Here is a 14,462-nt window from a genome sequence, read left to right on the forward strand (position 1 = left end):
CGCCTCTTACTGCAACTACCTTTCCTTCCCTATCCTCCTTCACATTTAGCAACTCCCTAAAATACTCTGCCCATCTTCCTCTCACTGCCTTCTCTTCCATTATCATCTCTTCATCTGCACCTTTTACTTTTTCTTCTCTACTTGATTCACCTCCTCTTCCTCTTTTAATTTCTTTTCAAAACATCTTTTTGTTACTTTCAAAATTATTTGTCATACTCTTACCCCATTTCACATCTACTCTCCTCTTTGCTTCCTTTATCATATGCTTAACTTCCCTTCTCTTTACTTTGTACCTCTCATACGATTCCTTCGTTCTAATTTGTAGCCAACCTATGAGAGCCTTCTTCTTCTCTTCTTCACCCTTCTGTGCTTCCTCATCCCACCACTCACTACCCTTCCTTCTATTTCTTCCCGCCCTCCTTGTTCCATATACCATCCTTGCACACCTTATGACTCCCTCCTTGAACCATCCCCATTCCTCCTCCACTCCTAGCTCCACTCTATCCTTCACTGCCTCTTTCTCATTTAAGCAGTTCACTCTAAGTATCTCCCTACCTTGTGCCCTTTTCCTCTTTCTCCACCTGTTCTCCATATACATATATATATATATATATATATATATATATATATATATATATATATATATATATATATATATATGATATGGGATCCGGCGAATTCACCGACAACAATTTACCAACAACAATTCACCGACAACAATTCATCGACAACAATTCATCGACACGCTCAATTAATCGATATACACAATTCATCGAAAAATAGAAATAGAAATATTCTAATTTGAAATATATGACTAGGTCGTGTTTTCATCCTTGATTTACCATACTTTTACCTTTGATAATGAAATAATTACTTTCATAGCCTTTCTTTAGGATACTACAAAAACAAAGTATCCTAGGATAGTTTCTCCGAGGGGGAGGAAATATCCTAGGATAATTATCCCCCCTCCAGCCTAAACTGCCCCCCTATTCCATCTCTATAAATTTCACAAGCAGCAGTTGGTTAGGTTAGGTTAAGTTAGGTTAGGTTAGGTTAGGTTAGTGTTAGGTTAGGTTAGTGTTAGGTTAGGTTAGGTTAGGTTAGGTTAGGTTTGGTTAGGTTACGTTACGTTACGTTATGTACTGCTGCGACAAGATATATATGTAATGCTGAGAAGCATTAGAGTATGTACTGCTGAGACAAGACATGGATGTACTGCTGAGAACCATTACAGTGTGTACTGCTGAGACAAGAAATAGATGTACTGCTGAGAACCATTAGAATATGTACTACTGAGACAAGACATAGATGTACCGCTGACAACCATTCGAGTATGTAATGCAGAAGACGTAGATGTACTGCTGAGACATGGCACCTTATGTGCTAAAATAATGACCATGGCACCTTATGTGTTAAAATAAATCAATATAAACTATTGTGTGTATTGTTTTATAGTTTTCAGTTTAGTTTAAACTAATTTGTCATTTTTAATAGTTCTGTCATTAAAGAATTTTAACTATTCTTAATAAATACGAAAAAAAATCTACTTTGTTTTTGTAGTATCCTAAATAAAGGCTATGAAAGTAATTATTTCATTATCAAAGGTAAAAGTATACTAAATCAAGGATGAAAACACGACCTAGTCATGTATTTATTGGACAAATATATCAAAACTAGAAACCTAACATTGTATATAGGACAAATATATCAACTATTGACTTATTCAATGCAGTATAAGTTGATATAAACTTTTATAGTGTAATTAGAAATTATTTCTAAGGCACTGTTATGCTTTGAAATACCAATTTTAGCCGGACTTAACATGTATTATTGTATGAGGTTAGTGAACACTTTAAAGGAACCCAAGTTGCTGTTGTTTTACATTTTACAAAATGGATTATAGTTAAACCTTTGTGATTGCAAACAAACAAACATTCACACAAATAAACAGACATAGAAGCAAAAGCTTACCAGACTGCAGCCATTAATCAGCGAGCCGGGCCTTCTTTACAGTGGTCTGGAGAAGGACTGCATTCTTCTACTGGTCTTTCTCTAGGTTGTGGAGTCCATTCAGAAGAACATTTGCCAGACGACGGAACATCTTGGGACAGTCAATGTCAATCCCACTGAAGCTGGCCAGTGTCGACAAGATCTCCATTAGTCTTTTGTGGCAGCAGGAACGGTGACGGGCTTCCTTGATGAAACACAGTCCACATCTGACAAGATCAATAGTGCACACATGTGGAGTTGTCAGGGAACCTCTGGACACTGTCTCGATAAAGTCCTTAACGTCACTGGTCACAAGAGGTTCCTCGGCGCTGAAGACCACATTGTCCGCGCACTTCGTTTCAAGCCACCCCGCCACATAGGCCGCACTGCTCTCTTCATTCACAGTCTGTGTCACATCTGTGGTGCACCTCTATACTGCATCCTCTAGGTCAATTGCAGTCCCCAAGCAGGTATGTTCCTTCGACACAGGGTAGACATCGATGGACTTGAGGTTTACGGCAGCATATCTCGTGAGGCGCTGCTTGCATGCGGAGAACACATCCCCAGTGGTCATGAAAGAGTTTGCACCAGTTGATTGACGGTAGACTGAGAACTCCCCCTCAAGCCGGTCACTCTGGATCTCACGCAGTAGGACATAATGGAAGTCAGCGTTTCTGAACAAGTAGCGGCAAACGGCAGTCAGTCCCTGCATAGTCTGCACTAGTTCATTCTTGGTGTCATGGGTGAAACATTTGATTCGATTTGCTCCATGTCCTGAAGAAGCCTCTTGGAAAATCAACAGGAAAGTCTGCAGGCTGGTTGACTGGGGATCCTGAACAGCTCGATATGGATCGTTCATGCGCTGATCTTGCTCCTTGCCAGATACATCCACTACATTCCACCAGTTGAGGATAATTTGGATGAACTTAGCAGTGTCATGATATCCTCTGAGCTTCAATGAAGCCACAACCTTTTCATTGAAGACCTTCAAGACATGCTGCACATTTTGTAGTTGAAGTCGTGAGGGGTTGACAGCAAATTTAGTGAGGTGAGTAGTCTTCAGAATACTGCCTTTCTCTGACTCGTACAGTTCCTTGACGTCAGCAAATGATGCTGTTTTTTTTATTGTCAAGACTGATCTTCTGGCACTTCTCACTGATCCAGTTGTTGCGGATGCACTTCAGAAGATGCACTGTGTCAAAAAGGAGAAACCAGACACGATCTTTGTCAAGAGGATGCTTGGCTGAGGCACGGCAATCACCCAGAAAATCAAACAGCTTACAGTACTGCTGGTTTATCTTGTGGTTGTCTGTGATAGACCCGATGACTCGCCCACCTACCCTCTCAACAGCAGCTGCCGCCTCCTTCACACGCTCAAGCTGGTATGCTGCTGTGAGATTGTGGACGGGTGTCACAGAAACCATAATACTAGGTCCTCTGTGCAGCGACTTCATCATGATACATAGGATAGAAGTGGCCTTGCAGTCTGGCTTGTTCACTGCCATGCCACTTAGAACCACACCAGAAAAATGCAACAGTTGGCCGAATCCATACTTCATCTATCAAGAGAAATACATTCTTCTGCTGCAGTGTCTTCACTTTGGCAAATATTTCCCTAATCACTTGATCCTTGTCAATAGATGAGGTGATGTATTGCAGCTTGCGTTTGCTTGGCAGCACCAAAAAGTCTCAGAGCTGTTCATAACTACACTTGGGGTATGATTCAAGAGCAAAACAATAATCATTCATGGAAAACTCACAAATGAAAAATCTGTCAGAATCAACAACAAAGTTATTACGTGGTGGTAGCACATCAAGCCACTTCTGTCTTTCTTAACGGTCTTTTGGCAGTCGAAACACTCGGCACCTGTTATCCTTGTTATAATTACCTTTGCAGTTCACAACACCACAATTATTCGGCATTTTGAATACACAAAATCAGCAAGAAAGAACCCATGAAGAACCAAACAAACAAACAAAATCAGCAAGAACCTATGTAAACAAACACTATCCACTTCTAAATGCAGCCACGCGCAAAAAACGCACCTTACACCTCCAGTGTGCTCGTAGCACACTGGACTGGCCTCCCTAGCGGCGCCAGGAATCTGGGTGTGCACGTCCTGTGTAATAGTAGTCCTTGATATATATATATATATATATATATATATATATATATATATACAGATATATATATATATATATATATATATATATATATATATATATGTATGTATGTACATGTATTTGTACTTCGTATATATATGTATACACAAACATATGCATATATTTGTATATGTATGTGTATATATATATATCATATATATATATATACATATATGTATGTATATTATATATATATATATATATATATACATGTATATATATGTACACATATATACATGTATATATATATATATATATATATATATATATATATATAGATAGATAGAGAGAGAGAGAGAGAGAGAGAGAGAGAGAGAGAGAGAGAGAGAGAGAGAGAGAGAGAGAGAGAGAGAGAGAGAGAGAGAGAGAGAGAGAGAGAGAGAGAGAGAGAGAGAGAGAGAGAGAGAGAGAGAGAGAGAGAGAGAGAGAGAGAGAGAGAGAGAGAGATGAATTAGGAGAAAATAAAATACAGAATCATGCCCAAGGTCGGGCAGAGACGGGTAGGATGGAGTGAGTGAGGGAAGGATGGATGGGGCTTCAGAGTAGCTGACTAGCAACTCCTATTTGGACTTGACTGCAGTGTGTCGTCAGGTGACACCATGATTCGATCCATTTCTTTTCAGAAACGCTATCGCAACGACGTTAATCGACGTGCGTCGAGCAAACTATCTTGACCCGTTACGTCGGTAAGAGGTTTTGGCTTAATAGGTGCCAGGCTGTGCCACCTACTGCTAATATACTTTTGAGCTTGTGAAATATGTGCGGGTTATATTTATTAATACGTTTTCGTGCGACCCGTGGACACGTACACACACGTACTTGCACGTACACACACACACGCGCGCGCGCGCACTGATATGACGTGATGTTGCAATCAACAGTTCTATATTTTTCTTTTTTCTGCAATCTTACTGCCATCGTGGGAAAATATTTAATAATTGGACATATAGGCCCGGGAGAACAACAATGGAGCGTTAATAAAATCCAACCCGTCACCTGACAGACATATCATTACGATTGTAGGAGAGACGTATTGATTGCTGCAAGATAGAGAGCCAGAGTACGATGGCTGACATCTGAAAAATGTGAAGGAAATAGATGTTTAAGAAAATATATATATATATATATATATATATATATATATATATATATATATATATATATATATATATATAATAATAATAATAATAATAATAATAATCCATTACGACTGAGAGTGTACCAATGAAACTGAATCCAAATGTATAGTTATGCATATGGATAAAACTAACATTAACTATGACCAATTATTTGGAAACAATTTGATAAAAGTGGAGAATGAAAAGGATCTTGGTGTAATTATCAAAAACGACCTTAAAACATCTAAGCATCTTACTCTTTACTCAGAGAAAGCAACGACATACTTGGATTAGTACAAAAGAACATAGGAATGAAGGAAACTGCAAAAGACCATAAGGCCCACACTAGGCAGTTCCATGTACATTACCACCTGTCATCTCCATAAATAAAGTTGTCTAACCTTTTCTTAAAACAACTGATAGTTTCAGCGCTCAGTACATGGTTACTAAGTCCATTCCATTCGTTGATCACTCTATTGGTAAACCAGTTCTTGCCTATTTCCTTCTTGAATATAAAATTGTCTAATTTAAATCCATCACTGCGAGTCCTACCCTGCCCTGTTGTCTTAATATGATGACCTTGTTTACGTCACCCTTTGATCTACTTGAACACCTCTATTAGTACAGTTATAATTACCCAATCATATAGATCACTGGTTAACTCATATTCGGGAATATACTGTTTCTATATGGTCCTCAGATTTCATTAAAGATAATCATAGATTGCGTAGAGTGTGTTGGGAAGCCACAAGACTCATACCAAATATAAGATACAAACTGTACGACAACCGCCTAAAACAATGACATTTTAAAGAAAACACACACGGAAACTTAAGTAGGGCTTAATACAAACCTTTAAACATGTAAAGGAATCCAATAACATAATAAAAAACAATATCCTATCCAATATCCAAGACGAGGAATAATAACTTCAAGCTGTGCAGGCGTAGATTTAACCTGAAAATAAACAGAAACACTTTTTCACCTGCTTTTCAAAAAATAAAACGTCTTTCCAGCCCAGACGATTAAATACAGTACATGCATATATATATATCTATATATCTATCTATCTATCTATCTATATATATATATATATATATATATATATGTATATACATATGCGTGTGTGTGTGTGTGTGTGTGTGTGTGTGTGTGTGTGTGTGTGTGTGTGTGTGTGTGTGTGTGTGTGTGTGTGTGTGTGTGTGTGTGTGTATGTGTGTGTGTTCATTTTATCTCGCACTGGACCAACAAGTCCTCTGTCGACATTGTAACATTGTAACTCATTGTAAACCGTTACTGTCTCTTTGAGTAATGGGTTGGTGTTTATGTACATATGCGTATGTGTGATAACTAGAGAATAAGAAACAGGATTCCTCAAGCGTTGCTCCTATCATATATGCTACACAAATACTATTAGGTTAATACACATGCACACAAGCACGCGCGCATATACACACACGTACACACTCTCACTCACCTATCATACACATCACTGCCTTCATATCCCCCCCTCCCATTTGGCGGGGAACAACCAACAGACCAAGTGACCGATCAGCTCTGAGTCGCCCTTCAAAATAGTCTTTAAATATCCGCTTCTCAGAACTCGGGTGGCGGGGCTCAGGGCGGAGCCGGGGAAGGGGACGGGTCGAGGCCCGAGCTGTATGGGTTACTGGGTGTCACTGCTACTCTGAGGGCATCTGCTTTCGCATCAGATACCCTGGTAGTGCCTCCGGTTTACCAGGAATCGGGAGCTCCTGGTATGCGAGCAGATGGCGGTATCAGAATATGTCTTTATTTGGAATTTCTCTTTTTTTTCAGAGATCCAAGAACCCGTATATATTGTCGCCAGTATTGACATGGTGTTTGGAGTCGCTCTGCGCACACACTTTCGTTTCCCCTCATGTTTGGAGTGCCTATAGAACGAGTCTACACGGTCGGTGAGGAGATGCTATCCATGGCAAAGATCGGCTCTTGTTAAGAAACGAATCATCGCTGACCTCACTCGATTAGTCTGGGTTGCACACTGTGGTTCAGGTCTGTGGTGAAAAGGAAGCACCAGAACCTGTGTCACCACTTGTCTGGTGTTCCTTGGAAATATGCATAATGTCGCTGGTATCTACAGTGGTTTGAATTCAAGCAGCCCGCCGTATGTCGTTATATTACGAACTGATCCGTTTGATTTGACTAGCATGGCTAAGGAATTCAGTTTGCTGTGAGTGGCGACTCCCAGATCTGTGTCCACGTCATCCAGTTCATGTATGTTATCATACGGACTCAAAATAATATCCCAAAAGACAACCCTTGAATCACAACCACTGCCAGACTTTATACCATAATGCTGTTGGCGTCTTCAGGAACTTGCTGGTCTCGCATTGGCTTAGCTGTGTGTTCGAATTCCGCACTCTTCTCCGATTTCCAGGAGTGACTGAGTGTTACCTGTCCCAACAGTCCCCAAAGCGCATGGTAGGGCAAATGTGACGGCTTTGGCAGAGCTCCTTACGCCTTCTGGCATAGGCTCCTCACCACCTTCCAAGACCTCCATTTACGTCCCTCTTCGACTGTAAGATAACTGCTTCAGGCAAACTGGATAACTGGAGAGCAGCAGTATGCAGCTGTAGCGCGCTCAGTATCAACCCCGCCTCGAGATGACAAAGGACTGAGTTCGATTCCAACAGCTATCTGTGACTGTCCCTTGCCCTGGCTAGAATCCCTTTTTACAGAGAGTTGCAACACCTCTACAAAATGGCGGCGTGCCCGGAATGTCCGGCATGTCTCTACATAAAGGGTCTCTGTATAAAGGGAGTGTTGGTGCATCCGAATGCACAACAACCCAACATGTTCAGTGAACAAACACAATAGGTTCGATGAATCAATAGCAAGAACGAACAGAAAGTGGGAGCGAAAATGATTTGGCCACAAAATACCTCCCTGGATCACGTGACTGATATTCATCGTATAATCAGATCTCAACTCTGTGTATAAAGGGACTCTAGCCCTGGCTATCCAAGGAGAGCTAGATCAGCTTTGACGGTTTTGGCTGTAGCTAAGCCCCTAACGGTGTTAGGTCATGACCCCGCCTGTGTTTCTTAGTTCAGGGAACCGTGACACTCGCAAATGATGGCACAGAGACAGATTGTGCACCAATGGCAAAAGTGAAAGTTTCGGCCACAGCGAACAATTCTTTTCCGTAAGCACCTTAAAGGTCAACTGAGAAGGTTTTCAGAGAAATGGTGAATATTTGCTAGATGTATGGCTTAGTCATTTTTTGATAAAATAATGCAAGAATAAATCCTTGTTATTATGCAATGTGATAACAAGGCCTTTCAAAATATCGGCAGCAGACGAGCTTTCCCTTCGCCGATCTTCGGCAGTTCTCGTAAGGCTCTATCGGCTGTGCCGTGCTGCGCTGTCAACTTGATCAGTGATCTGTCATATTTCGTATGTTAGCAAGGTTTATCAAGTATTTAGTTCGAAAATGGTTTATTGTGTCGCCGCAAATTGCAACAGTGATTCGACAAAACTTTCTGCTACGGATGTACTTCATTTTCATTCTATTCCAAAAGATCCTGTTCGCAAAAAGGACTGGATCATTCGGTGCAGACGGCACGAGTTATGTTAGCCTGGATTGAAAACAAAGCTATTCGAAACATAAAAAAAAAAAAAAAAAAAAAGTACACTCGGGACCCTGGCCTCGTCAACAAGTACGGAGGCCATGGTGAAATTATCCAACATGTCTGCATGAGCCCGTTGACGATAGGGGATGGCTGAAAGTAATATGCCCAGTTCATACTCACAAAGATTTTTTATCAATTTTTCGTTCTCTCTCCTGTACAATGTAATAAAATTTGACAGTCTTTGACAGTGTGAACCTGACGTTTCTTGTAGATTATAATACAAAGTGTAGTTAAGCGTTTGGCAAGGAACTGCCATGTTGAACTGGTTGACGGGGAATAGTAGCTACTATCAACACAGCACTATGTTTTTAGCTTTGCACTTGCTTCGTAGATGTACATCTGCTTAGTAATCGTGCACCACACAACAGCCTGCTCATCATCTTGCTTTCAGGTTCAAAAGCACACAAAGAGCTCGAGCTACTAGTAACGCAAAAAACGATTCTCAGGGACATCGGTCAGCTTGTAGTGTTCTGTAGCCAACACGTATAATTACCCCTTCAGGACCCGTGATCGCAGAGTACGGGATAAACAATAGTCACCCCTTAGAACATGCGTCCGACTAAACATACATTCGACTAATTTTAATTAATATAATAACAATGTTCATTATAATAACTTAATTTATTTTGTAAATAAAACAAAACATATCCTTCTACATACTGTAAGAAGCATATTTATGTATTGTAAATAGATTTTAAATAATTGTATACCAAAGACCAAGAATCCAGAATTTCGCTACAAATATTGTAAATACCATCATCACCATTTCCAATAAACAGATCAGTCATGGGATTGACTTTAAATATCCTAGCTTCCTCCAAATAGGACAATTGTAGTAACCACTACATTTGGTGACCCTGGAGTGACCGCCGCCAGCCCCGCCAGCCCCGCCCGCCGCCCTGCCGTGACCAGCCCCGCCCGCCGCCCTGCCGTGACCAGCCCCGCCCGCCGCCCTGCCGTGACCAGCCCCGCCCGCCGCCCTGCCGTGACCAGCCCCGCCCGCCGCCCTGCCGTGACCAGCCCCGCCCGCCGCCCTGCCGTGCCCAGCCCCGCCCGCCGCCCTGCCGTGCCCAGCCCCGCCCGCCGCCCTGCCGTGCCCAGCCCCGCCCGCCGCCCTGCCGTGCCCAGCCCCGCCGCCCCGGGTTGTCCTGCCCGTTGACCCAGCCTGCCCATCCCCGCCAACTCGGACTGCTCTGACCAACCCAGCTGCCCACGAACATCGCTGCATACTAATCACGTAAGCATGACGGACGATCAACAACAGGAAGTAAGTGCATTCCGCGCACCCCCTTTTTCCAACCGCGACCCAACAATATGGTTCACAATCCTCGAGTGTAACTTTAAGGCAAACCGCATTACCACCAGCCTTACGAAGTTTTCACATGCTTGTGGTCTCTTACCATCTGACGTACTCCTCCAAGTTTCAGACACCATCTCCAAGGCACCTACATCCGGTACCCCATACGAAGATTTGAAGAAAGCCGTTCTGGACCGCCTTGAGTCTTCCGAAGCTACACGCCTGCAGGAGCTCCTCTCGAAAGAAGAACTTGGAAATGAGAAACCATCCGACTTGCTGCGACGCATGAAGCGATTGCTCGGAGACAAATACGCAACATTCGACACCTCCATCTTGCGCCACCTATTCTACCAGCGCCTACCAACAACCATCCAAGGCAACCTCTTCAGCGCCAAGAACAAGCTCTCGCTCGACGAGCTAGCCACACTCGCTGATGAATTCATGGCTTCGGTACCAGTTGCGCGCCCTACCATCGCTAACCTCGCCGACCAGTCTGCAACTCAGGCGTTAACCGAGCTAGTCTCTAAACTCACCCTCCAGGTTAGCGCCCTCCAAGAGCAGGTTGCCAACCTTCAACAACGACCCCCGTCACCAAGATACTACCGCAACCGCTCCAGGTCTACGTCCAGAGGGAGACCCAAGCACACATCAGGCGTCTGCTACTACCATCGTCGCTTTGGACAAGATGCGAGGAAATGTACACAGCCGTGCACCTTCTCACCGTCACCTTTAAACACGATGGGCGAACGCTAACGGCGCACAGCGTTCGCCAACATACATCGAAACTCTTCTTCGTATTTGATCCACTCTCCAACACCACATACCTCATCGATACCGGAGCTGAAGTCAGTGTCCTGCCTGCCACAGCAAGCCAGCAATCACTGCCGCCGATGTCTTCCCTCTACGCAGCCAACGGCACCAAGATACCCGTTTTCAAGAGGAAGACACTTCAGCTAGAACTCAACCTTCGCCGATCCTTTGAGTGGACCTTCTACGTTGCATCAGTTTCCCAACCCATCCTTGGCGCCGATTTTTTGACCCACTTCGATCTCCTGATCGATATTAAAAATCGCAAGCTCCACGACCCCCTTACATCGATGTCATCCAACGCCAGGCCAACAACCGGAGTAAGTAGCCAACTTTCAACCATCAGTGCTGATAACAAGTTTGCTTCTCTCCTCAGGAACTTTCCTGCCTTGACCCAACCTTACTCCACGACCACGACTGTGAAACACCACGTAGTGCACCACATAGAGACTACGGGACCTCCAGTCTACGCCAAAGCCCGTCGTCTGGCTCCGGAACGCCTCAAACTAGCCAAGGCAGAATTGGAAGCCCTCATGCGTCAAGGTATCATTCGTCCAAGCTCAAGCAACTGGTCGTCAGCTCTCCACATCGTCCCCAAAAGCAACGGTGACATCAGGCCATGCGGTGACTACCGCGCCCTCAACTCGCGAACTGTGATGGATAGGTACCCAGTTCCCAACATACAGGAGTTTTCCTCACACCTTGCAGGAACTCGCGTATACTCCCGGATCGATCTTGTAAAAGCCTTCCATCATATTCCGGTCAACCCGCCTGACATCCCCAAAACAGCTGTCACAACACCTTTTGGCTTGTTCGAATACGTTCGAATGCCCTTCGGCCTCAAGAACTCTGCCCAAACTTTCCAGAGATTCATGGACGAAGTCCTGCGAGGCCTGCCTTTTTGCTTCATTTACATCGACGATGTGCTCATCGCCAGCCCTGACGAAGCCACGCACCAAGACCATCTGAAGCAAGTCTTTACCCGCCTACAAGACTACGGCATCCACATCAATCTCGAGAAATCTGACTTCGGTGTGTCATCCATCAACTTTCTAGGACACACCGTCACACCTTCAGGCGTCACCCCTGTCTCATCCCGCTGCGACGCCATCCAGAGTTTCCCGAAACCTACAACACAGCGCCAACTCAAGCAATTCCTTGGTATGTTAAATTTCTATAATCGTTTCATTCCAGGCTGCGCTCAACTGCTCCAACCGCTTTACTCCATGATCAAGCCGTGCAAGAGGGGACGTTCCATCGTACTCAACTGGGACGTCGAAACTGATGCAGCTTTCATGGCAGCCAAAGAAGCACTCGGGAATGCTACCGCCCTTAGTTTCCCTATTCCTGATGCCATCACTTCCATCTCGACAGATGCTTCAGACACAGGTGTCGGCGCAGTTCTGCAGCAATACATCAACGATGCCTGGAAACCCATCGCCTTCTTCTCAAAGAAGCTCAACAATGCCGAGAAGAAATACAGCGCCTTCGACAAGGAACTCCTAGCCATCTACAAGGCTGTCAACAGGTTCAGGTATTTCGTCGAAGGACGACAATTCCACATATACACCGACCACAAACCAATCACAACAACATTCATTCATAACAAGACAACATACTCCCCTAGACAACTCCGACACATAGATTTCATCTCCCAATTCACCACAGATATTCGTTTTGTTCGAGGTGCAGATAATTGTCCTGCCGATGCACTCTCGCGCAACATATCTGCAGTCTCTACCTCTCTCATCGACTACGCCGCCATCGCTGCAGACCAAGCTGGTGATACCGAGCTGCAGCGATTGATGGAAAACCCCGCGTTGCAGATGAAGAAGGTACAGCTCCCTGGAACCAACACTGAGCTCTACGCCGATGTATCCACGGACACCATCCGTCCCTACTTGCCCGAGAACCACAGGTATCCCTTGTTCCGCCATTTACATGACCTCTCCCACCCAGGTATTCGAGCTTCGCAGCACATGATGTCATCACGCTTCATCTGGAGTGGAATTGCCAAATACGTTCGACACTGGACCCGCACCTGCGTCAAATGCCAAGCTTCCAAGGTCACACGCCACACCATCTCCCCTCCAGGTACCTTTCGCCCAGTCTCCACTCGACTCGAGCACGTCCACATCGACATCGTCGGACCGCTTCCCTTCTCCGACAGCTTCAGGTATATTCTTACTTGTGTAGACCGTTTTACACGCTGGCCCGAAGCAATCCCGCTTACTGACATAAGCACAGATACAGTAGCCAAAGCTTTTATAACCACCTGGATTTCAAGATTCGGTACACCACTCAGCCTCACATCCGACCGTGGTAGCCAATTTGAATCCAATCTATGGAACAAGGTTATGTCTTTGCTAGGTATCCGGCGTTTCAGAACAGCAAGCTACCATCCCCAATCCAACGGACTCGTCGAACGCTTCCACCGACAACTCAAGGCTTCACTTGCAGCAACAGCACGCGACCGCACCAACTGGTCTACGGTGCTTCCAATGGTCCTCCTCGGTATACGCACGTCCCTCAAGGAAGACCTTGGCCACTCCTCTGCAGAACTTCTTTATGGCACTCCACTCCGTCTGCCCGGTGAGTTTCTTGCATCTGCCCCTATAACGCAGCCCTGCAGCGTTCAAGATTATGCTACTAATCTTACAGATACAATGCAGAAACTCCAGCCAGTGCCACCGCGTACCTCACCAACAAGAACGTTTGTGAGCCAGGACCTCGAAGACTGCTCACATGTTTTCGTTCGCGTGGAGGGAGTAAAGAAGCCTCTTCAACAACCATACGATGGCCCATATAGAGTCGTCAAGAGGACAAGGAAGAACTTGACCATCGATCGCCGTGGAACCACTGACGTCATCTCCATAGACCGCGCCAAGCCTGCATACCTCCTCTCGGACAACGAACAAGATCCTGTTGCTCTTCCGACACCTCCGGACACACGGGCTACAAACCACAAACACACTACAAAGAAAAAACAGATATCGTTCCTCCTGCCTCGTCACTAGGGGGAGAGTTCTGTAGTGTTCTGTAGCCAACACGTATAATTACCCCTTCAGGACCCGTGATCGCAGAGTACGGGATAAACAATAGTCACCCCTTAGAACATGCGTCCGACTAAACATACATTCGACTAATTTTAATTAATATAATAACAATGTTCATTATAATAACTTAATTTATTTTGTAAATAAAACAAAACATATCCTTCTACATACTGTAAGAAGCATATTTATGTATTGTAAATAGATTTTAAATAATTGTATACCAAAGACCAAGAATCCAGAATTTCGCTACAAATATTGTAAATACCATCATCACCATTTCCAATAAACAGATCAGTCATGGGATTGACTTTAAATATCCTAGCTTCCTCCAAATAGGACAATTGTAGTAACCACTACA

At 44.2% G+C, this 14,462-nt stretch overlaps 1 protein-coding gene across 1 annotated transcript in view; it reads left to right on the top strand.

Moving 5' to 3' along the window:
• The first annotated feature begins 10,187 nt into the window (after positions 1-10,187).
• The window catches only part of LOC143034995 (uncharacterized), a 16,123-nt gene continuing 11,848 nt past the window's right edge, over positions 10,188-14,462 (top strand). Inside the window, exon 1 of the mRNA XM_076201380.1 lies at positions 10,188-10,781. Within this exon, the coding sequence (XP_076057495.1) occupies positions 10,188-10,781 (594 nt within the window). The remainder of the gene's footprint in view (positions 10,782-14,462) is intronic.

This window comes from Oratosquilla oratoria, chromosome 2 (genome assembly GCF_046742065.1).
Source record: "Oratosquilla oratoria isolate Oo_2021 chromosome 2, ASM4674206v1, whole genome shotgun sequence".
NCBI classification, from domain to species: Eukaryota; Metazoa; Arthropoda; class Malacostraca; order Stomatopoda; family Squillidae; genus Oratosquilla; species Oratosquilla oratoria.